At 45.0% G+C, this 23,901-nt stretch overlaps 1 protein-coding gene and 12 non-coding genes across 13 annotated transcripts in view; 10 read left to right on the top strand and 3 right to left on the bottom strand.

Annotated features, from left to right (window-relative positions):
- The first annotated feature begins 4,500 nt into the window (after positions 1-4,500).
- On the top strand, positions 4,501-4,572 carry TRNAC-GCA. The gene has a single exon. It is a non-coding gene; the product is annotated as a tRNA-Cys (tRNA).
- Positions 4,573-4,755: 183 nt separating this feature from the next.
- On the top strand, positions 4,756-4,827 carry TRNAC-GCA. The gene has a single exon. It is a non-coding gene; the product is annotated as a tRNA-Cys (tRNA).
- A 1,139-nt stretch (positions 4,828-5,966) lies between these two features.
- On the top strand, positions 5,967-6,038 carry TRNAC-GCA. Its single transcript has one exon. It is a non-coding gene; the product is annotated as a tRNA-Cys (tRNA).
- A 1,390-nt stretch (positions 6,039-7,428) lies between these two features.
- TRNAC-GCA lies at positions 7,429-7,500 on the top strand. The gene has a single exon. It is a non-coding gene; the product is annotated as a tRNA-Cys (tRNA).
- An 882-nt stretch (positions 7,501-8,382) lies between these two features.
- Positions 8,383-8,454, top strand: TRNAC-GCA. Its single transcript has one exon. It is a non-coding gene; the product is annotated as a tRNA-Cys (tRNA).
- A 153-nt stretch (positions 8,455-8,607) lies between these two features.
- TRNAC-GCA lies at positions 8,608-8,679 on the top strand. The gene has a single exon. It is a non-coding gene; the product is annotated as a tRNA-Cys (tRNA).
- Positions 8,680-10,137: 1,458 nt separating this feature from the next.
- TRNAC-GCA lies at positions 10,138-10,209 on the top strand. Its single transcript has one exon. It is a non-coding gene; the product is annotated as a tRNA-Cys (tRNA).
- Positions 10,210-10,394: 185 nt separating this feature from the next.
- Positions 10,395-10,466, top strand: TRNAC-GCA. Its single transcript has one exon. It is a non-coding gene; the product is annotated as a tRNA-Cys (tRNA).
- A 6,783-nt stretch (positions 10,467-17,249) lies between these two features.
- On the top strand, positions 17,250-17,321 carry TRNAC-GCA. Its single transcript has one exon. It is a non-coding gene; the product is annotated as a tRNA-Cys (tRNA).
- A 300-nt stretch (positions 17,322-17,621) lies between these two features.
- Positions 17,622-17,693, top strand: TRNAC-GCA. Its single transcript has one exon. It is a non-coding gene; the product is annotated as a tRNA-Cys (tRNA).
- A 2,173-nt stretch (positions 17,694-19,866) lies between these two features.
- Positions 19,867-19,938, bottom strand: TRNAC-GCA. Its single transcript has one exon. It is a non-coding gene; the product is annotated as a tRNA-Cys (tRNA).
- Positions 19,939-20,851: 913 nt separating this feature from the next.
- On the bottom strand, positions 20,852-20,923 carry TRNAC-GCA. The gene has a single exon. It is a non-coding gene; the product is annotated as a tRNA-Cys (tRNA).
- Positions 20,924-21,768: 845 nt separating this feature from the next.
- LOC108800554 (probable S-adenosylmethionine-dependent methyltransferase CRG1) overlaps positions 21,769-23,901 on the bottom strand; it is a 19,443-nt gene continuing 17,310 nt past the window's right edge. Inside the window, exons 6-7 of the mRNA XM_018572545.1 lie at positions 22,439-22,576; positions 21,769-21,934 (exon numbers count right to left, since the gene is read on the bottom strand). Of these exons, the coding sequence (XP_018428047.1) occupies positions 21,844-21,934; positions 22,439-22,576 (229 nt within the window). The 3' untranslated portion in view covers positions 21,769-21,843. The remainder of the gene's footprint in view (positions 21,935-22,438; positions 22,577-23,901) is intronic.

Here is a 23,901-nt window from a genome sequence, read left to right as displayed (position 1 = left end):
TCTAGATAACCTTGTATCTAAATGAAAAGTGGAATGCCTTTTAAGGAGAGGTTCAAATCTGAGTGCCCCCTGAAAGACAATAGTGTCCCCTTGGCCATCACTGTACTAAAATAATAAGGTTGCAAATGTTTCCTAAAGTCAGGGCTGGAAAAATTCTGGGACAAAAAGAAAATAGGAATCTGCAGCAAAGGGGGTATAGCTCAGTGGTAGAGCATTCGACTGCAGATCGAGAGGTCTCTGGTTAAAATCTGAGTGCCCCCTGAGAGACAATAGTGTCCCCTTGCCCATCACTGTACTAAAATAATAAGGTTGCAAATGTTTACTATAGTCGTCTGTAAAAATTCTGGGGAAAAAAAAAAATAACTGAGATTCTATAGCAAAGGGGTTAGCTCAGTGGTAGAGCATTCGACTGCAGATCGAGCGGTCTCTGGTTCAAATCCGGTTGCCCCCTGGGCAATTTTGCACACCACTGTTCTAAAATGAAAAGGGTGAAACTCTCTGGTGGGAATCTCCAGGGCACCTTGAGGCTTTTATACAGCAAGACTGAAAGGTGTTTAAATGTGAGTGGTTCTATTGTTTTACTAATACGAAGTGCACTATGGCGTATGCATTCTTTTTTGACTCATTTGGTGGCTAAATCAAGGCAAGCAAGCAGGAAGAGTGGTTCCCGGCTGGTTAACATCTTCAATGATACAAGAAGGGAGAGCAAAAGGAAGAGATTATCTGCATACAAGTGCCATTCACCGAGTCCTCATTAAAGTGACATTAAACCCTCAGATTTTTTAACATAAAACAATAGTGTAATGTGCGCCTTACTGTAATCCATGGTCGTTTCCCTTCTCTTTGCTGCTCTTCCTTTTAAATCTGAGTCTGTTCTCATGCTTGGGGAGAACTTCTGTTTTGCAGCAGACTGCCTTGTCTCTGGAATGGACACATGGTGTCTGTGTGTAGGTTCACAACCTGAGCCAGCACTACAGGAAGAGGCACTCAGCTGCAAAGGGAAGTTCTCCCCAAGCATGAGAAGACATGAGGATTTAAAAGGAAGAGCAGCAAAGAGAAGAGAAACAACCATGGATTACAGTACGGCGCACATTACAATTTGGTTTATGTTAAAAAATCTGAGGGTTTAATGTCACTTTAAGAGAAGGTTCTACAAAGAAAAGTGAGCGGCATTGAGTTCGCCAACACAGAGCACCGGGATTGTTGAAGATTGGAGTGTACATTTTAAAGAGCTCAATGGGAGCGTTGGAAGCAATTTCCAATGAAAAGAGACACTTTACCATGCACTTTGTTGAAACCGTCTTACACAAGAGTTGACAGTGGATTGTGATGCACTTATAGAGTTTATTGTTAAAAAATTGTATTATTATTGATATATTGGTATCGCTGCATATTATAAATGTATTGGAAGTAGGGCTGCGGAAATTAACAATTAACTTCTCGATTAATCGTTAAACTTTTTGATCGATTACAATTCTTTTGATCGCTAATGAAAACACTCACCTCTCTGCCGTCTACCGGGAGTCCCTTCGTTAGCCGTTAGTAGAAAAAGGGAGGTTTACCCAGAGTACCAAACCCAAAATTAGTAAACCCCTTGCATTGGGTATGTTAGTTATTCAATAACTCTCAGGCCTGGTTCACACCTGAACGTTTTGTAGCGTGTTCAACGCTCGACGAACGCTCGACAAAACGCTCAAACATCTAAATCCCATTGTATTCAATGGGTCTGGTTCACAACTTGCCGTATTTCCGCCCGTCCCTCACGCGCTACAAAACGGCCTACGCCCAAAGAAGTACATGGGGGCGTTTTGGTCTCGCGTTTCCATTGGGATACAGCCAAGTAGCCCACGGAAACGCGTGTTTGTCGCGCGGTAAAAAAAATCGCGGTAAAAACGCGCGCCGCAAACCGCGCGACAAACGCGCATATTCAATACGCCTAGGTGTGAACCCGTCGAGCAGTCACAAGTGGATATGGGCCCACTATTTCCCTCAGAGTGGCACATAGCTGAAGGATGTGCCAGTGCTTATTTAAAGTCTGCTTGAAGGTGGACCAGCCAGAGCCATATTGGGTGATCATGCGTACCCTTTGATCATTTTTGTCTTTTTTTTGTACCCTTAAGAAGATCGTCTCTAGTTCTTTTATTGCCTATAGCTAGGCTTTTTTTTAAGGGCTCGATGGGAGTAACCACGTTCCCTGAAGCGTTCATACATGGCCTTTGATTCAAGTTTGAAATCTTCATGTGAAGTACAGTTCCTCTTAAGTCGGAGGAACTGGCCAGTAGGAATGCCCTGTTTCAGGGAAGTCGGATGGTGGCTACTCGCGTGGAGCACTGTGTTGGCTGCTGTGGGTTTCCGAAAAGTAGTAGTCACTAGTTTTTCCCCTTCTATTCGGATCATCAGATCTAAAAATGAGATTTCACTAGTACTTATGGTGTACGTCAGATGGATATTCTTATTATTTTTATTTAGATCCGTTATAAATTCCAATAATTGGCCCCTCAAACCTGTCCAGACCAGTAATATATCGTCGATGAATCTATACCATGGCTTGAACATGTGGTGTGGGTAAACGTTGTCGTGTTCCCACATACCTAAATGAATACATGCGTATGCAGGTGCCCATGGGGCACCCATGGATGTGCCTCTGATTTGTTTACAGGTGAAACTCGAATAATTAGAATATCGTGCAAAAGTAATGGCAGTAAGTGCTGCAAAAGGGGCCCAAACCAAGTACTGAGTACATATGCATGCTTGTACTTTTCAGAGGTCCGATATTGTTCTATGTACAATCCTTGTTTTATTGATTGCATGTAATAATCTACTTTTTTGAGGTTGTGGATTTGGGGTTCTTGGGGTTTTCATGAGCAGTAAGCCATAATCATCACAATGATGACAAATCACGGCTTGAACTATCTCGCTTTGCATGTAATGAGTCTCTCTCATATATTAGTTTCACCGCATAAGTTGCATTAGTGAAATAAATGAACTTTGCACGATATTCTAATTATTCGAGTTTCACCTGTATAATGAGTACCTGCAAACGGAAAGAAATTGTTGTTTAAAGCAAAATCCAAAAGGTCAAGAGTAAACTCGTTTTGAGCTGCGGCATTGGGGAAGAGAGATTCCAGATGGTATTTAACTGCTAATAATCCCCATCTATGTGGTACGGATGTATAGAGAGATTCTACATCTAGGCCCACTAGGAGTGAGCCATCTTCTACGTTTTATATTGGCGATTTTTTGTATGGTATCAACTGTGTCTCTCAAGTAAGAAGGGAAGCTTAGCATAATATCTTTTAGTAGTGTATCAAGATATTTGCCTACATTTTCAAGAGGGCCCCCCACGGCTGACACAATTGGTCTGCCTGAGGGGTTTCGTGTTGTTCTTGTGGATTTTAGGTATTATGTAAAATGTAGGAATGTTGAAATTAGTTATTTTAGTAAAATTAAATTCTTTATTAGTAAGTATGCCCTCCTGTTTTGCTAGGTCTAGTTTGAAATGTAATTCACTTTACTACTTTATTGTAAGGGGAGTCTCTTATTTTTATATAGGTGGTTGTATCGCTTAGGAGGCGATTCGCCTCTTCCAGATACATTTCTTCGGTGAGGAGAACCACATTGCCCCCTTTGTCACTCATTTTTATAATTAATTTTGGTATATTCTTCAGTTCTTGCAAGGCTTTTCTTTCTTGTTTGTTTAAATTATCCTGTCCTTTTATTGCCCAGTTGGTAGCACTGAGGTCCGCTTCAACAAGGTCTCTGAACATGCTGATGAATCGATTATTATTTGAATTGAGCATTGTCTTTGACTTCCTACTTAAATCCTCCCCCCTTCCCCAAGTGGCTCCGTCGGCTAACGAAGGGAAGGAGGGGAGGAGTCCGGTGACGTCGATGTCCCCTCCCCCTTTCCTTCATTAGCCGACGGAGCCACTTGGGCCGGTGAGTTTGCCTAAGAAACTTTCTGCACGAGCGCCAGCCAAGGCATTAGCCTATACGCATACAGCACAGCAATGAAGTCATAAAATGAACTAGGATCACACTAATCCAGCACGTTATTATTCTGAGTTGCCCCACTCAAGCGGCGGCCATATTGAGTGGGGCACGTGAGATTAATAACGTGCTGGATTAGTGTGATCCTAGTTCATTTTATGACTTCATTGCTGTGCTGTATGTGTATAGGCCAATGTAGTTGGATCTGTATGTGCGTTATAATTAATCGAAATTAATCGATTCGATTAATCAAACACTAAATTTTTAATCAGTAACAGCCCTAATTAGAAGAGAAGTATATGCTACTTGTATGTGCCGGCAGCTTGCTAGATACTTCCTTTTAGCGCACAAGTTGTGTGTAGATATTCTAGAATGAAAAGGTTGCAGTGGTTCTCAAAGCATGTTGTAAAAAGGAATAGCAGACGGCCAAATGCTTCCATTGTGTGATAGTCTACAGAGTGCGGTGCTGGAAAAAAAAAAAAAAGCACAGTCAGCAGGTTTTAGAGCACAGGGGGTATAGCTCAGTGGTAGAGCATTCGACTGCAGATCGAGAGGTCCCTGGTTCAAATCCGGGTGCCCCCTGATCAGTTTTGGACACCTGTAACAAAATGAAATGGTTACCGCTATTCTCCGGGAAAAAGAATTGTAGCACATGGACAAATTCTTTCCTTTTTCGTAGCCTTTTACAACCTATCTTCTACAAAGCGCACAGTCAGCTTTTGAGATGTAAATGAACTACCAGAGCGGAAGAGAATACTTTCAAGAGGGGGTATAGCTCAGTGGTAGAGCATTCGACTGCAGATCGAGAGGTCCCTGGTTCAAGTCCGGGTGCCCCCTTGGAGGAAGGAAGCTTTAGTTATCCTTGTATCTAAATTTGGACCCTAAAACTGGTATTTTACAAATGCAACAAATGCAGAGTGCATTGGTCTGCAAATAGAGTATCTTGTAGCTGACGTTGCAGCATTCTGGCCTGCTTACTTTGGCGCCCTCTTGTGGAAGGAATGGCTGTTCATTTATTATTATTTATATTGTGGAAATAATACTTTAACGTGTAGGGTACATTTATATGGGAGTTTAACATTTCCTAAAATGTGCCGTGTTGGAGAGAGAACTGAAAGAGCTACAAATCTCTCACCCAACCTGCACAATTCTACAGACCATGGAAGACTTTGGCTTTGCGATAGCTCATAGATAGTGAAATTGTTACTATGTTAAAGCCCAAATCAGAGAACAAAAATCTCCTCTTCCTCCACAATCCAGTCTCCTTGCCTCCTATGTCCCCTTCCCCCACAATCTAGTCTCGTTGCCTCCTTGTTCCCGGCTGATTTACATCTTCAGAGACGCAACAAGGGAGAGCAAAAGGAAGAGATTATCTGCATAGAAGTGCCATTCACTGAGTCCTACAAAGAAAAGTGAGCGGCATTGAGGTCGCCAACACAGCACCGGGATTGTTGAAGATTGGACTGTACATTTTAAAGAGCTCAATGGGAGCGTTGGAAACACTTTGCAATGGAAAGAGACACTTTACCACACTGCTGTACGTAATTGTTTTGAGCGAGCACAGAAGTTTATTATTGTGTGAGGGATTGATACATTGTGACACGTGTGAGTTTTATTCATGCACTTTGATGAAACCGTCTTACACAAGAGTTGATAGTGGATTGTGATGCACTTATAGATGAGTTTATTGTTAAACATTGTATTATTATTTATATATATTGATAGCGCTGCATATTATAAATGTATTAGAAGAGAAATATACGTTACTTGTATATGCCGGCAGCTACAACACTTGCTAGATACTTGCTTATAGCACACAAGTTGTGTGTATATATTCTAGAATGAAAAAGGTTGCAGTGGTTCTCAAAGCATGTTGTAAAAAGGAATATCAGACAGCCAAATGCTTCCATTGTGTGATAGTCTACAGAGTGCCGTGCTGGAAAAAAAAAGCACAGGCACCATATCTTAGCACACAGGGGGGTATAGCTCAGTGGTAGAGCATTCGACTGCAGATCGAGAGGTCCCTGGTTCAAATCCGGGTGCCCCCTGGGTAATTTTGGACCTCATTGTACTAAAATGAAATGGTTGCAGCTAGTCTAGGGGGGAAAAAAATTAGCATACAGCCAAATTGTTTCCTTTTTTTTTAGCTCATAGATAGTGAAATTGTTACTGCATCCCTGACTCTGCCCCTTCTGGAACCCAGAGTTTCAGTTATTGTTTCCTGCACAACGGTTGTCATGAACCCATGGCTGGTAGGTACACCCTTATTAAAGCCCAAATCAGAGAACAAAAATCTCCCCTTCCTCCACAATCCAGTCTCGTTGCCTCCTCTTCCTCCACAATCCAGTCTCCTTGCCTCCTATGTCCCCTTCCTCCACAATTCAGTCTCGTTGCCTCCTCTTCCTCCACAATTGAGTGTCGTTTCCTCCTCTTCCTCCACAATTCAGTCTCGTTGCCTCCTCTTCCTCCACAATTGAGTGTCGTTTCCTCCTCTTCCTCCACAATTCAGTCTCGTTGCCTCCTCTTCCTCCACAATTGAGTGTCATTTCCTCCTCTTCCTCCACAATTCAGTCTCGTTGCCTCCTCTTCCTCCACAATCCAGTCTCGTTGCCTCCTCTCTCCTCTTCCCCCACAATCCAATCTTGTTGCCTCCTCTTCCTCTACAATCTAGTCTTGTTGCCTCCTCTCCTCTTCCTCCACAATCTAGTCTCGTTTCCTCCTCTCCCCTTCCTCCACAATTCAGTCTTGTTGCTTCTTCGTTCCCAGCTGATTAACATCTTCAGAGACACAAGAACGGAGGGTAAAAGGAAGAGATTATCTGCATAGAAGTGCCATTCACTGAGTCCTAATTAAGAGAAGGTCCTACAAAGAAAAGTGAGCGGCATTGAGGTCGCCAACACAGCACCGGGATTGTTGAAGATTGGACTGTACATTTTAAAGAGCTCAATGGGAGCGTTGGAAACACTTTGCAATGGAAAGAGACACTTTACCACACTGCTGTACGTAATTGTTTTGAGCGAGCACAGAAGTTTATTATTGTGTGAGGGATTGATACATTGTGACACGTGTGAGTTTTATTCATGCACTTTGATGAAACCGTATTACACAAGAGTTGATAGTGGATTGTGATGCACTTATAGATGAGTTTATTGTTAAACATTGTATTATTATTTATATATATTGATAGCGCTGCATATTATAAATGTATTAGAAGAGAAATATACGTTACTTGTATATGCCGGCAGCTACAACACTTGCTAGATACTTGCTTATAGCACACAAGTTGTGTGTATATATTCTAGAATGAAAAAGGTTGCAGTGGTTCTCAAAGCATGTTGTAAAAAGGAATATCAGACAGCCAAATGCTTCCATTGTGTGATAGTCTACAGAGTGCCGTGCTGGAAAAAAAAAGCACAGGCACCATATCTTAGCACACAGGGGGGTATAGCTCAGTGGTAGAGCATTCGACTGCAGATCGAGAGGTCCCTGGTTCAAATCCGGGTGCCCCCTGGGTAATTTTGGACCTCATTGTACTAAAATGAAATGGTTGCAGCTAGTCTAGGGGGGAAAAAAATTAGCATACAGCCAAATTGTTTCCTTTTTTTTTAGCTCATAGATAGTGAAATTGTTACTGCATCCCTGACTCTGCCCCTTCTGGAACCCAGAGTTTCAGTTATTGTTTCCTGCACAACGGTTGTCATGAACCCATGGCTGGTAGGTACACCCTTATTAAAGCCCAAATCAGAGAACAAAAATCTTATCCAGACTGATATGTCAGTTAGTAGATTAGTGACACGCTAGGACACTGAGGGGGAGAGTTGTGGAGTGGCGAGATAGATTTGAGTGTCATCGGCATAGAGATGGTATTGGAAGCCATGTGAGGTTATTAGTTGACCAAGAGAGGAGGTGTAGATGGAGAAGAGAAGGGGTCCAAGGACAGAGCCTTGGGGGACCCCTACAGGAAGAGGAGGGGAGGAGTTAGATTTGTAGGTGACACTAAAGAAGCGCAAAGATAAGTAGGAGGAGAACCACGAGAGAGCAGAGTCTTGTAGGCCAAGCGAGTGGAGTTTTTTGAGGAGCAGTGGGTGGTCAACAGTGTCAAAAGCAGCAGAAAGGTCTAATAGCAGAGTAAGGAGTAGTGGCCGTTGTTTTTAGCTGTTATTAGGTCATTGGTGAGTTTTAGGAGGGCGGTTTCAGTGGAGTGTAGGGGGCGAAAGCCGAAATGAAAGGGGTCACAAGTTGTGTGTAGATATTCTAGAATGAAAAGGTTGCAGTGGTTCTCAAAGCATGTTGTAAAAAGGAATATCAGACAGCCAAATGCTTCCATTGTGTGATAGTCTACAGAGTGCCGTGCTGAAAAAAAAAGCACAGGCACCATATCTTAGCACAGAGGGGGGTATAGCTCAGTGGTAGAGCATTCGACTGCAGATCGAGAGGTCCCTGGTTCAAATCCGGGTGCCCCCTGGGTCCTTTTGGACCTCATTGTACTAAAATGGAATGGTTGCAGCTAGTCTAGGGGGGGGAAAAAATTAACATACAGAAATTATTTATTTCTTTGTAGCCCGCAGAGTGAGATGACTCAGAAAAGAAACACCTAACAGGCGGTGTATGAACAAAGGGGGTATAGCTCAGTGGTAGAGCATTCGACTGCAGATCGAGAGGTCACTGGTTCAAATCCGGGTGTCCCCTCTGAAATTTTGGTTACCCTTCTATCCTCTTGAAAAGATAATGACCTTCCTCAGAAGTAGGAAAAAACAGCACAGGGGAGTCGTGGGGTGATATAGTAGCCTGGGCAGTTGACTGCAAAGGGCCGTGTCCTTTCTTCCAGTTGGCTCTGGACACATCCAAATCTGAGCAGAATGCAAAGCACACAGTGCTTTGCATTCTGGGAAAAATACATACACTTCTAAGATTCCTCTCATGGGCTAAACAAGAGCAATCAGTCTGTGCCGCGGAGGGGGGTCATGTTTGTGTGGAAGTAATTGGGTAGCTTTAAAGGCTGCCTGCTACAGAGCACACAGTCAGCTATTGAGATGTAAATGAACTGCCAAATGGAAACAATAACGTAAGAGGGGGTATAGCTCAGTGGTGGAGCATTCAACTTCAGATCGAGAGGTCCCTGGTTCAAGTCTGGCTGCCCCCTAGGAAAGCTTTAGATATCCTTGTATCTAAATTTGGACCCTAAAACTGGTATTTTAGAAAGGACCAACAAATGGGGAAGGTTTGTGGTAGTACATTGAGATGCAAATAGAGTTGTCACTGCTTCCAGTTATAAAACTTCCTATGCCGAAGGCTCGGGACACAACGGAGTCTGAGCAGAGAGGCTGTAGCTTAACAAAATCTTAACTCTTTTACCACCAGGGCCGTTTCTGCATTATCTTTGCACAAGTGTTAAAGTTTTGGCTCGAGATACAATTTATAATTCAGACAACAAGAGATGGTGATGGGGTATTCAGCAATAAAAGGGATTTCTTCCTGAGGCTTGTATGCGAAGGATCTTAACTACAGTGCGGTGCTGGAAAAAAAAAGCACAGGCAACAGGTCTTAGGGCACAGGGGGTATAGCTCAGTGGTAGAGCATTCAACTGCATATCGAGAGGTTCCTGGTTCAAAGATTGGACTGTACATTTATATGAGCTCAATGAGAGCGCTGGGAGCACTTTGCAATGAAAAGAGACACTTTACACACTGCTGTCAGTAGTTGTTTTGAGCGAGCACAGAAGTTTATTGTTGTGTGAGGGATTGATACATTGTGACACGTGTGAGTTTAGTTCATGCACTTTGTTAGGGAATCTGTGAACTTTGTTGGGAATGTCTTACACAAGAGTTGATAGTGGATTATGATGCACTTGTAGATGAGTTTATTGTTAAACATTGTATTATTTATATATTGATAGCGCTGCATATTATAAATGTATTAGAAGAGAAATATACGTTACTTGTATATGCCGGCAGCTACAACACTTGCTAGATACTTGCTTATAGCGCACAAGTTGTGTGTAGACATTCGAGAATGAAAAGGTGGCAGTTGTTCTTATAGCATGCTGTAAAAAGGAATAGCAGACAGCCAAATGCTTCCATTGTGTGATAGTCTACAGAGTGCCGTGCTGAAAAAAAAAAAAGCACAGTCAGCAGGTTTTAGAGCGCTGGGGGTATAGCTCAGTGGTAGAGCATTCGACTGCAGATCGAGAGGTCCCTGGTTCAAATCCGGGTGCCCCCTGATCAGTTTTGGACACTTGTACCAAAATTAAATGGGTACAGCTGGTCTCCGGGGAAGAAAAAAAAATATAACACACTGCCAAATGTTTTCCTTTTTCGTAGCCTTTTACAACCCGTCTGCTGCAAAGCGCAGCCAGCTTTTGAGATGTAAATGAACTACCAGATTGGAAAATAGAACTTTCAAGAGGGGGTATAGCTCAGTGGTAGAGCATTCGACTGCAGATCGAGAGGTCCCTGGTTCAAGTCCGGGTGCCCCCTTGAAAAGCTTTAGATATCCTTGTATCTGAATTCGGACCCTAAAACTGATATTTTACAAAGGACCAAAAAATGGGGAAAGTTTGTGTTAGTGCATTGGTCTGCAAATAGAGTTGTCCCTGCTTCCAGTTACACTTCCTATGCCGAATGCTCGGGACACAACGGAGTCTGAGCAGAGAGGCTGTAGCTTAACAAAATCTTAACTCTTTTACCACCAGGGACGTTTTTGCATTATCTTTGCACAAGTGTTAAAGTTTTGGCTAGAGATACAATTTATAATTCAGACAAGAGATGGTGATGGGGCATTCAGCAATAAAAGGGATTTCTTCCTGAGGCTTGTATACGAAGGATCTTGTAGCTGACGTTGCAGCATTCTGGCCTGCTTACTTTGGCGCCCTCTTGTGGAAGGAATGGCTGTTCATTTATTATTATTTATATTGTGGAAATAATACTTTAACGTGTAGGGTACATTTATATGGGAGTTTAACATTTCCTAAAATGTGCCGTGTTGGAGAGAGAACTGAAAGAGCTACAAATCTCTCACCCAACCTGCACAATTCTACAGACCATGGAAGACTTTGGCTTTGCGATAGCTCATAGATAGTGAAGTTGTTCCTGACTCTGCCCCTTCTGGAAGCCAGGGTTTCAGTTATTGTTTCCTGCTCCTGCACAACAGTTGTCATGAACCCATGGCTGGTAGGTACACCCTTATTAAAGCCCAAATCAGAGAACAAAAATCTCCTCTTCCTCCACAATTCAGTCTCGTTGCCTCCTCTTCCTCCACAATCCAGTCTCCTTGCCTCCTCTCCTCTTCCTCCACAATCCATTATCACTGCCTCCTCTCTCCCCTTCCTCCACGTATTCAAGAAGGGAGAGTAAAAGGAAGAGATTATCTGCATAGAAGTGCCATTCACCGAGTCTTCATTAAGAGGAGGTTCCTTAAAAGAAAAGTGAGCGGCATTGAGTTCGTCAACACAGCACCGGGATTGTTGAAGATTGGACTGTACATTTTAAAGAGCTCAATGGGAGCGTTGGAAACACTTTGCAATGGAAAGAAACACTTTACCACACTGCTGTCTGTAATTGTTTTGAGCGAGCACAGAAGTTTATTGTGTGAGGGTTTGATACACTGTGACACTCAAAGATTGGACTGTACATTTTAAAGAGCTCAATGGGAGCGTTGGAAACACTTTGCAATGGAAAGAAACACTTTACCACACTGCTGTCTGTAATTGTTTTGAGCGAGCACAGAAGTTTATTGTGTGAGGGTTTGATACACTGTGACACGTGTGAGTTTTATTCATGCACTTTGATGAAACCGTCTTACACAAGAGTTGATAGTGGATTGTGATGCACTTATAGATGAGTTTATTGTTAAACATTGTATTATTATTTATATATATTGATAGCGCTGCATATTATAAATGTATTAGAAGAGAAATATACGTTACTTGTATATGCCGGCAGCTACAACACTTGCTAGATACTTGCTTATAGCGCACAAGTTGTGTGTATATATTCTAGAATGAAAAGGTGGCAGTTGTTCTCAAAGCATGTTGTAAAAAACAGAAAATTTAATCATACTTACCGTAATTTTCTTTTCCTGGTTATACTCCATGGCAGCGCTGACAAATGGGTTTAGATCCAATTACCCCTAGCTGACAGGAACCAAAAGGGTTAAACAAGGCCTAACCCTCTCTATAAAAGCCCCTCCTCCTGCTGACTTTCCCAGTCTAGTAACAAGCTAAAAACTCCATAGGGTGGGAGCCCAGCGCTGCCATGGAGTATAACCAGGAAAAGAAAATTACGGTAAGTATGATTAAATTTTCAGTTTTCCTGGCCATATCCATGGCAGCGCTGACAAATGGGGATTACCCAAGCAGAAGTAAGGGTGGGAACAAAATCCATAGACAAACATAATTGAATGCGAAAAATAAATGTATCACTCGACTCCAAGTCGAGAGAGCAAAACACTTCTACCGAAGTGGTCATTCACTGCAGCCCTGACGTCCAGTCGAGAATGCTAACAAAAGGTAGACCTAGACGCCCATGTTGCTGCCCTGCAATTTTGATTCACTGAAACTCCAGCTGCTGCTGTCCATGAGGAGGACACGGCCCTTGTGGAGTGAACACCGATGCCTTTTGGTGGGGAGACTCCCGCTGTTTGACAGGCGTTAATGATGGTGAGCACAAGCCATCTGCTTAATGAAGTTTTGGCTGCTGCCAATGCCTTCCTGGCTCCTGCCGTAATCATAAACAGCCTTCTGGACTTTTCCCAGTCCTTACATCCTTCCACATATGTCCTCAGACACCGGACTAGGCTCAAACATCCTTCCATCCCTTCTGAGTTGAGAGCGGAAAGGATAATATCCTGATTCACATGAACACTAGCATGAACCCTCGGCAAGAAACCTCATACAGTTCTCAGAACTACTCTATACTCATGAAAAATGAGAAAGGGTTGACCACAACCACATTGCTTGGAGCCACGACACCCTCCTTACCTGAAGCCAGGACTTCTAAGGAGACCATCTTGTATGACAAGAATTGCATAGAAATAGACTGTATTGGCTCAAAGGGAGGTCCTGAAAGAGCCTCCAAAACTAGAGGAACATCCCAAGACAGAAAAAGAAGCCTATTAGGAGGATATACTTTACTCACTGCCTTCAGAGACTTGGAAACGCTCTGATTCTGAGTCCACCTGATCCCAGTGATGGCTGATGTAGCCGACACCTGTACCTTGAGGGAACTAAGGCTCATCCTTTTGTCCAGACCTGTGTGGAGGAACCCCAGGATCGCCTCAGATGAGATTTGAGAAAGGACAATGCCGTGGTCTATTGACCATGTGGAAAACACCATCCACATGCTACAACATACAGAGGAAGTGGACACCTTCCGGGATTTCAAAAGCATAATCAATAACCTCCTGTGAAAATCCTTTTTCAGCCTTCCCATTTCAGCAGCCAGGCCGTCAGACAGAGGTGCTGAGGATGCGGGTGCTGGACCGGCCCTTGAGACAGGAGATCCGATGTCACTGGGATCTGCCCCGATTCCTGAATGTTGAGGGACATCAAGAGAGGGAACATGGATGTCTCGGCCAATGTGGGATAACGGCAATAACCACCACCTTCTCCCTCCACATCCTTTGAAGGACTGCTATGATCATGGTAAAAGGGGTAAATACATAAGATAGTTCGTAATTCCATGGATGTGAAAGAATGCCCTGGCCTTTCACTCTGTGATTGAATATTCTCGACAGAGATCGGCCGACATGGCAATTCTTGGGAGACACCATTAGATCCACCTGAGGATTGCCTCATCCTCCTACAAGTGTGTCGAAGATTTGTTACCCGTATTTGTTCTTGGAATACGGCCTTCAGCTCTAGTAGAGTGGACGAAGTGTTCCTCCCAATCTCCGTCCATAACCCTCTGAGCGAATAGGTTGTCCACGTGAGCTCCCCAACCCGATCCTCTTGCGTCGGTCGTAACGGTGACCCACAGGGTGTTCCCTAATGGAAAACTCCTTGCGCAGATTTTTGTCTTGAGACCACCATTGTAGGGATACCTTGACCTTGCAGAAAATGGTGATCCCCCTGCCTCTTGTTCCGATACCTGCCCTGTTGGGAAAAAACAACTCTGCAGGTCGCATATTCCATTGGGCTCACCGAGTAAGGCCTATGGTTGATGACATGGAACCCAACAGGCCCATGAACCACTCGGCTGTGACATGCTTGCTTGTTTGCATTGTGCCCACCTTCTGTTTCATTTGAGAACTCTGTCCTTGGACAGTTGAACCGAGGCTAGATTTGTATTGAATGCCGCTCCCAAGTACACAATCTCTTGAGTCGGCGTCAGGTTGCTCTTCTCCATTGTCAGTAACCATCCACATCTCTGCAGGGTGTCTATGCTGATATTTCTGCTGGAGATGACCTCTTTTTCCAAATCTGCCAGGATTAGGACATCGTCAAGATAATGGAAAACGGTACCGTTTCCATACCTATTCTACAACGGTAACCAGAATTTCCCAAAAAAGTCCTGGGGGCGTTGCTGAGCCCGAATGGCATTGCCCTGAATTAAAAATGCCTTGACCGATACAAAATCCTAGGAACTCCTGCTGATCTGGAGCAATGAGAACATGGAAGTACGCATCCGTCAGCTCTATGGACATCATACACATCCCTGGATGTACCACTTGTATGATCGTTTGGAGGGACTCCATTCTGCACTACCTGACGCGGATGAATCGGTTAAGCTGGTATAAGTCCAAGACTGGCCTCCAAACTCCTTTTGCTTCGGGAGTTAGGAACAAATGGGATAGAACCCCTGGAACTCTTGCTGCTCGGGTACCGCAGTTATGACATCTTGGGATAGAAGGGAACCCCCAAAGTCAAACATAGCCCGTTTCTTCATCAAATCCCTTGGGAGTTTGGTCACTATGAACCTGCCTTTTGGGGAAACAATCTGAACCCCAGTTTGTATCCCTCGGCGATTATCTTCAGTACCCAAGCGTCTGCTATTGATTCTGCCCAGAGATCTGAGAATAGTTATAGTCTCACCCCGACTCTCACATCTCTTGGACCGACACCTTCATTGATCGAGTAGATTCTCTTTCAGGTTTGTAGGTCCTGGAGTCATGAAAAATAGTATAATTTTGGCGAATCCTGCCATCTCTATAGCTTCTCTGGTTTCTCCTCTCCTGAGGTAACACCGATTTAATGCCATCGATAGCCTTTAATATAGCTATCCAATTTCAGGCCAAAAAGCATATCACCTTGGAATGCCCAGGAACATAGGCTGCTATTTGAGGAAGAATTGGCCGCCCATGGTCTGAGCCACAGTGCCCGGCGGGCTACTACAGAGGATACCATACCCTTGGACATGGATCCCGTAGTGAAATCAGGTGCCAAATTTCATATCATGTATCCTATCCAGGAGACTGTGTCCACTCACTCCCCTGTTAATATCATCCTCCAGATCTTCTATCCACAATTTAGAAGTTCTTGATACCGAAGATAAGGCCACTGCCAGCTGAAGGCCCATGCCTAACACAGTATAGGTTTTAGGGTTAGTTCACACCAGAAACTGCATCACAACTGCGTGCGTCTGCGCAGTTGCATTGCGATCTGTTGTGATTGCACTGCGTTTTGATGCGTTTAGTGCAGTTAGATGCAGGTAAAGTAGGACAAGCAGTACTTTTCCTGACTGCAGTTGAACTGACTGCAATGGTGTGAATTAGGCACAAGAAAGCCCATAGGAAAGCATTGTGATGTATTTTGACTGCAGCAGTCAAAATAAACGGACTGCATCACAACTGCATATGGTGTGAACTTGCCCTTAGGGCCTGTTCACAACATTTTCTCGTCCAGATCTGGAGCAGATCTGCAGATGCTGAGCAATGTGTGCAGCACGTTTTTTGACGTGTATTTGATGCGTTTTTACCGCATTCCAGACGCATTCCATTTTATTTATTTTTTCCCAGTTAGCTGCAGTGCGGTGCGTTTCTGGCACATTTTTGTTGCGTCTTGAGGCGTTTGTGCGCTTTCCGGACCAGAGAAAATGTGACATGCAGTATCTTTCTTTGTCCGGAATGGAAAGCACTGCGCTCGTGTGATCTGGGGCCCATAAAACACATAGGGATACATTGTGATGCGTTTTAGTGCAGGAGCGAACTGCTCTGGTCTGGACAGAATCCGGACATCGTGTGAACAAGCCCTCTTTCATGAGTTTCTTTGTGATCATACTCACAGGAAAGGAAGATTCATTCCGTCTCTGCCCCGCAAAGTGTCTGCTTGAGGGTGACAGAACTTCCTCTCGCCCTTTCATGCATCTGACAATGCAAATCGGGAACTGCTTGCTCTTATTCTCTTATGGGAATGGCCAGCTTGCCTCACCCATTTGGCTACTGCCCGTTGGATAAGGGCTCAACATAAAAGTATATGACTGTCAGAAAAATAAAATGCTCTCTTTTTTTTTTTTTTTTTACTGCCCTTACCTCGTCTCCACAGACCGGTGTGGTGAGGGGCAATCATCCATGATAGACTGTTCTTTAAGGGATCTCCAGGGGGAATCCAAAGGGGGATACACCAACGGAAAAAATTCTATCTTCAATTCCCTGGAAATGGCTTACAAATTCAAATTTGGATCCGAATCTCTGGTGACGTCACGCACGACGGAACTTCCGCGCATGCGCAGATGCCAGCTGAAGCCGCTACTGCCCATCCTGTCTCGCCCAAACATCACAAACAGACAAGACCGCGGGGAGCCGGCCGAGGTGAAAAGGACATCATACAGCACAGCAGGTAAGTGAAACCACAACAGTCTTACCCTCCCTGTCTGACAGGCTGCACAGTATATGGAAAATCCAGCTTCCTCTCATGGAAACAAAGTTTGTCCTTCCCCAAGGGGACACCCTTGCACGGGGCCGAGTCTTGGAGACTTCCCAGGGGAGAGAGGCTGAACTCCCCTGAGGCCAATACGAAATCAATCAGTTGGCAAATGAAGAAAAACTTCTCAGTAACATACAAACAACCCTGTCCTAGGGGGACAGGAACAAAAAAGACTGGGAAAGTCAGCAGGAGGAGGGGCTTTTATAGAGAGGGTTAGGCCTTGTTTAACCCTTTTGGTTCCTGTCAGCTAGGGGTAATTGGATCTAAACCCATTTGTCAGCGCTGCCATGGATATGGCCAGGAAAGGAATATCAGACAGCCAAATGCTTCCATTGTGTGATAGTCTACAGAGTCCCGTGCTGGGAAAAAAAAAGCACAGGCAGCATATTTTAGCACACAGGGGGGTATAGCTCAGTGGTAGAGCATTCGACTGCAGATCGAGAGGTCCCTGGTTCAAGTCCAGGTGCCCCCTAGTAATGCTTTAGATATCTTTGTATCAAAATTTGGACCCTAAAACTGGTATTTTAGAAAGGACCAAAAAATGGGGCAAGTTTGTGGTAGTACATTGGGCTGCAAATAGAGTTGTCACTGCTTCTAGTTATAAAACTTCCTATGCCGAAGGCTCGGGACAACGGAGTCTCCACAATCCAGTCTTGTTGCCTCCTCTCTCCCCTTCCTCTACAATCCAGTCTCTAATGCTTCCATTGTGTGATAGTCTACAGAGTCCCGTGCTGGGAAAAAAAAAGCACAGGCAGCATATTTTAGCACACAGGGGGGTATAGCTCAGTGGTAGAGCATTCGACTGCAGATCGAGAGGTCCCTGGTTCAAGTCCAGGTGCCCCCTAGTAATGCTTTAGATATCTTTGTATCAAAATTTGGACCCTAAAACTGGTATTTTAGAAAGGACCAAAAAATGGGGCAAGTTTGTGGTAGTACATTGGGCTGCAAATAGAGTTGTCACTGCTTCTAGTTATAAAACTTCCTATGCCGAAGGCTCGGGACAACGGAGTCTCCACAATCCAGTCTTGTTGCCTCCTCTCTCCCCTTCCTCTACAATCCAGTCTCGTTGCCTCCTCTCTCCCCTTCCTCTACAATCCAGTCTCACTCCCTTTCCTCTACAATCCAGTCTCACTGCCTTCTCTCTCCTCCACAATCCAGTCTTGTTGCCTCCTCTCCTCTTCCTCCACAATCCAGTCTTGTCTCCTCTCTCCCCTTCCTCCACAATCCAGTCATGCTGCCTCCTCTCTCCCACGTTCCAGTCTCGTTGCTTCCTCTCTCATCATTACCATCTTTGCTATCTCCATGTTAAAGTGTATCTGTAGCCAAAAGATCTGTTCAAGCTCCAATCTCTCTGCTCAGTATACAGAGCCTCTGGCTTTGGAGCTTTTTTAACCTGAAGCAGGGGCAATTCTATGTGCAGGTCATTGCTCTGCTACTATATTATACTATGCCTCCTCTACCCTGGATCTTTTTGAGGGCAATTGAGGGCAATTTAGGGCAGCTTTTCGTTAATCCTGTTTTTTTCATTCAGTAGTTCATTTACATCTGTAAAGCCAATGGTCTTCTTTCTTGCATTTTTTTGCAAGATCCACTTTAACCTGGCCAGCAACCTTCCTCCACAATCCAGTCTCACTGTCTCCTCTTCCTCTCATGCTGCCTCCTCTCTCCCACGTTCCAGTCTCGTTGCTTCCTCTCTCATCATTACCATCTTTGCTATCTCCATGTTAAAGTGTATCTGTAGCCAAAAGATCTGTTCAAGCTCCAATCTCTCTGCTCAGTATACAGAGCCTCTGGCTTTGGAGCTTTTTTAACCTGAAGCAGGGGCAATTCTATGTGCAGGTCATTGCTCTGCTACTATATTATACTATGCCTCCTCTACCCTGGATCTTTTTGAGGGCAATTGAGGGCAATTTAGGGCAGCTTTTCGTTAATCCTGTTTTTTTCATTCAGTAGTTCATTTACATCTGTAAAGCCAATGGTCTTCTTTCTTGCATTTTTTTGCAAGATCCACTTTAACCTGGCCAGCAACCTTCCTCCACAATCCAGTCTCACTGTCTCCTCTTCCTCCACAATCCAGTCTCACTGTCTCCTCTTCCTCCACAATCCAGCCTCCTCTCCCCATCCTCCACAATCCAGTCTCGTTGCCTCCTCTTCCTCCACAATTCAGTTTCATTGCCTCCTCTCTCCCCTTCCTCCACAATGCAGTCTCGTTGCCTCCTCTCTCCCCTTCCTCTACAATCCAGTCTCGTTGCCTCCTCTCTCCCCTTCCTCTACAATCCAGTCTCGTTGCCTCCTCTCTCCCCTTCCTCTACAATCCAGTCTCGTTGCCTCCTCTCTCCCCTTCCTCTACAATCCAGTCTCACTGCCTTCTCTCTCCTCCACAATCCAGTCTCGTTGCCTCCTCTCCTCTTCCTCCACAATCCAGTCTCGTTGCCTCCTCACCTCTTCCTCCACAATCCAGTCTTGTCTCCTCTCTCCCCTTCCTCCACAATCCAGTCATGCTGCCTCCTCTCTCCCACGTTCCAGTCTCGTTGCTTCCTCTCTCATCATTACCATCTTTGCTATCTCCATGTTAAAGTGTATCTGTAGCCAAAAGATCTGTTCAAGCTCCAATCTCTCTGCTCAGTATACAGAGCCTCTGGCTTTGGAGCTTTTTTAACCTGAAGCAGGGGCAATTCTATGTGCAGGTCATTGCTCTGCTACTATATTATACTATGCCTCCTCTACCCTGGATCTTTTTTCAGCTTAAAATGCAGGTTACAGTCTTCACAGTCAGATACAAGGACAAATAGATTCTTTTAGGGGGCACCCCAATTTGAGCCAGTGACCTTTTGATCTACAGTCAAATGCTCTACCACTGAGCTATACCACCATTTGCAGCACGGGGTTTGTGTGCGTTTTGTTTTTGCTGACTCTGACTCTTTCAACTAGTTTACAAAAGAATAAAGCTTTTGGCCATGTGCTAAAGTTCAAAAGTTCCATAGATTACCATTGTACAATAGTATCCAAAATATATCAGGGGGCACCCGGATTTGAACCAGGGACCTCTCGATCTGCAGTCGAATGCTCTACCACTGAGCTATACCCCCTGTGCATTTAGAGGTATAACACCACATTTAGGAAGGCTTTCTGTTACTCCTTTTTTTTTCATTCAGTAGTTAATTTACATATGTAAAGCCAATTGTCTTCTTTCTTGCAAGATCCACTTTAACCTGGCCGGCAACCTTCATCCACAATCCAGTCTCTCTGCCTCCTCTTCCTCCACAATCCAGTCTCACTATCTCCTCTTCCTCCACAATCCTGCCTCCTTGCCTCCTCTTCCTCCACAATCCTGCCTCCTTGCCTCCTCTTCCTCCACAATCCAGCCTCCTTGCCTCTTCTTCCTCCACAATCCAGCCTCCTCTCCCCTTCCTCCACAATTCAGTTTCATTGCCTCCTCTTCCTCCACAATCCAGTCTTGCTGCCTCCTCTCTCCCCTTCCTCCACAATCCAGTCTTGTCTCCTCTCTCCTCTTCTTCCACAATCCAATCATGCTGCCTCCTCTCTCCCACGTTCTAGTCTTGTTGCTTCCTCTCTCATCATTACCATCTTTGCTATCTCCATGTTAAAGTGTATCTGTAGCCAAAAGATCTTTTTAAGCTCCAATCTCTCTACTCAGTATACAGAGCCTCCGGCATTGGAGCTGTTTTTTAACCTGAAGCAGGTGCAATTCTATGTGCAGGTCATTGCTCTGCTACTATATTATACTATGCCTCCCCTGGATCCTTTTCTCAGCTTAAAAAGCAGCCTACAGTCTTCACAGCCAGAAACAAGGACAACTAAGTTCTTTTAGGGGGCACCCTGATTTGGACCAGCAAGTTCGTGCTCTACCACTGAGCTATACCCCCATTTGCAGCTTGTGGGGTGTGTGCGTTTTTTGTTTTGCTTACTTTGGTCAACAGAATTAAAGTTGTTGTTCATGTGCTAAAGTTCTATCTTGTACAGTGGTATCCAAAATATACTAGGGGGCACCCGGATTTGAACCAGGGACCTCTCGATCTGCAGTCGAATGCTCTACCACTGAGCTATACCCCCTGTGTATTTGGCCTGATCTACGTGTAAAGTAGCACCAACTCTTTCTCCTGGCCAGGCATGGCGGGTGTTGGCAAGTCGAGTGGAGGAAGATCAGTGAACATCTATTTACTGACCTCCCCTCTGGGGAATGAACCTTGAATTGATGAACATTTCATCACTTCCAGTTGCAGAGCTCTCATAGTAGGAGGGAGAGATTCCTCCAGCCACGCTGTTTAGCTTGGAATTGTGAGTGATGAGATAAAGTGAATATCTTCTGTTTTAGAAACGTCTCGATAACAGGACCGGGCTGCCGGGTAGGCAGGAGAGGCGCACACCATAATAGTGCTGCAATGTTCACTTTCAAATTAAGTTTTCACCCTCAGTGTTTATTTCTGCTTCTAGATGTCCTCCGTCTGATGACCAGCATCATTTGACCTACTTACTGCGAGCTCAGGTCATCCTGGACCCATTCCTGGCTTGTGACTGGACAGTGAAAGGAGAAGCAGCACAGTGAGGATCTCAGCTCTATATCACTCTGCTCTTTCCTCCTTGTCAGCACTTTCTCCTTGTCAGCACTTAAATTGCTTGGCTTCTTGTGCTCTTCTTCCTCTCATACTCCAGCCCTGCTGTACAGGGGCTGCAAGAGGATGATAGCAGGTAACATTCAGGTACTTACACGGATTGTGTTTTGGAAATAGATTTAATGATGTATTAATGATTACAGAGCTGCATTGATCAGTGTATTTTATATCTGCCCGGAGTTCAGCTTTAGCAATATTTCTATGTAATCTGATGGAGAAGGCGGAGCGGTTTTTGAATTCAGATGAACACATTGGATATATTCAGACTGTTAACAGACTTCGGATAAGGTGAAATACTGATCAGCGGGGTCTCCAGCCGTGTCTCGCAGGGGTTCAGCGCCGGTTTCCCAGTCTCTTGCTTCACTGCGGTTTGCAAGCCAGGACCAGGACATTATAGAACCAAACTTCAACCACCGTTTCAGTGGAGGACGCTCCCATGATCTGAAGGGACCTGAAACAGGATTCATATATAGTCTGTGATCATTCCTGAAGATTGATACCATGAACCTAATCCATCCAAACTTAACACAGACTCCACTCAGGACGCTAGTTTGATTTTAGATGTTCTCCAGTGGGGTTAAAGGACAAGACCACCTTTTGGACCATGTTTGATGTTACACCTGTATTTATAGTGTAACATGGTCACATACCCCATCCCTAAGGGTCCCCCAGGGTCTAGTAACACCCCTGATCACCACACATCTGTCTGTCTGATCCGTGAAGTACACTTATTTCCTCCCCCACACACAATGGACATCTAACTCTACACATGTATTGTATAATATGTACTGTAGGTGCTGAGGCTTGGGGGTGAGCTTCGATAGTCACTATGTCTATTTTATATTGGGGGGCATATACAGTGCAGTTCTCCATGTGCAATCTCTAATGTATTGCTCTCCTTCATTGTCCTCCCTGCTGCTGTATTCTGGAGATATCGCCCAATTCACATTCTCACCTTTGCTCTACCGTTCTTATCATTTCCATTGCTTTCTCCGGCTCAGTCCTAAGATACGTCTGGAACATGGCTAAGGTCTGAATAAGACCAATCAGCGCTGACAGTGACATTGGGATCTTGGTTACAATGCTTTCGACCCTGCAAAGGCAAACAGTGCTGTGAGACAGCAGAGAAGTTCAAGGAGAAATGCAATCAAAACATTCCCGATATTGATATAGCGCCATCATCTCCTGCGGCGCTGTACAAGAGATACTAATAAGGGTGATGAACACAGATACATAAAAGTCTGTCAATGAATTGCAGCTTCTGCCACACGTATATGTTAGTAACGTGATGCCCTCCAGACCCACAGAGGCCTGACCACCCCCCCCCCCCAATGCCCCCAAAGGGTCGGGAGGGCGGAAATTTTCCTCCCCGGGGGAGCGCCTTTGAAGCCATTCTCTGGTTGATCGCAGCCGTCCAGCACCGGAGAACCCCCAGAGGCCCCCCCCCCCCCCCCCCCCAATGCCCCCAAAGGGTCGGGAGGGCTGACATTTTACTCTCGGGGGCAGATCCTTAGCCGGTGAAGGGACATGTGATCGACAAATTGGGTGCCAGTCAACGGATAGGAACCTGGGAGAGAGGGTATAGGGCTTCAGACATCAATGGACAAAAATACACAGAGTCCAGACTCACCAATCCCATCCAACCTCCACAGTGCAGAAATACTTCAGTAGAACAGGAACTGACACTGCAATAGGACCATAGCTGAATATAGATGAACATGAGATCGTCCCTGGGAGAGACACCAGACTTGTTCCTGAGGTCCATATCTGCTCCTGGTACCTCCAACATTCATAAGGCTCCTCTGGTTCTCCTCCACAGGTACTTTCAGAGCCCTCCAAGGTCCACAAGTGGCCTCCTCCAAGCTTGAGGCCTAGTCACATTTTCCAGTCTTGTGCATCTCATCCCCAGGCTAAGCCCGGGGGAGCGGACTGGAATCCAGCACATGGCAATCCCTGAGTATTTATGCACTCCCCCAGCATGCAGCACTGGCCATGAAACCCCCAGTGATTGGCTGTTGAGGCATAGATTCTCCCCATGTTCTCCCTTTGGTTGCCCCACTCTGTGGCAGGGTCACACCCTCCACAGGTAGGTGCAATCAACAACAGAACACCTAGGAATGACCAGATGATACCAGACCACAAATCCGCCAGACTGATTACAGTGCCAGCAACACTTTGGGTAGTAGGGGCTACAGTACCAACATAAAATAAAAGAGATCCCAGCCCAGACAAGCTTACAATCTACTCCAGCCAAAGAGTAGAGTCTGTGAATATAAGTGTGTGCCAAGGACCGGATTTGCTCTGCCTGCCGCCCCAAGGCCAGGTTCCTCAATGCACCCCCTCCCCGCCAACCAAACCCCCCCCCCCCCAATCAACGGAGAATGGAACCGGATGGCAGGGGCAGCAGGGTTAGTTCTA

Source organism: Nanorana parkeri, unplaced genomic scaffold (genome assembly GCF_000935625.1).
Source record: "Nanorana parkeri isolate BGI_ZX_2015 unplaced genomic scaffold, ASM93562v1 scaffold2064, whole genome shotgun sequence".
NCBI lineage: Eukaryota > Metazoa > Chordata > Amphibia > Anura > Dicroglossidae > Nanorana > Nanorana parkeri.
The sequence above is the reverse complement of the archived record's forward strand: the minus strand, read 5'-3'. Positions and strand labels throughout refer to the sequence as shown.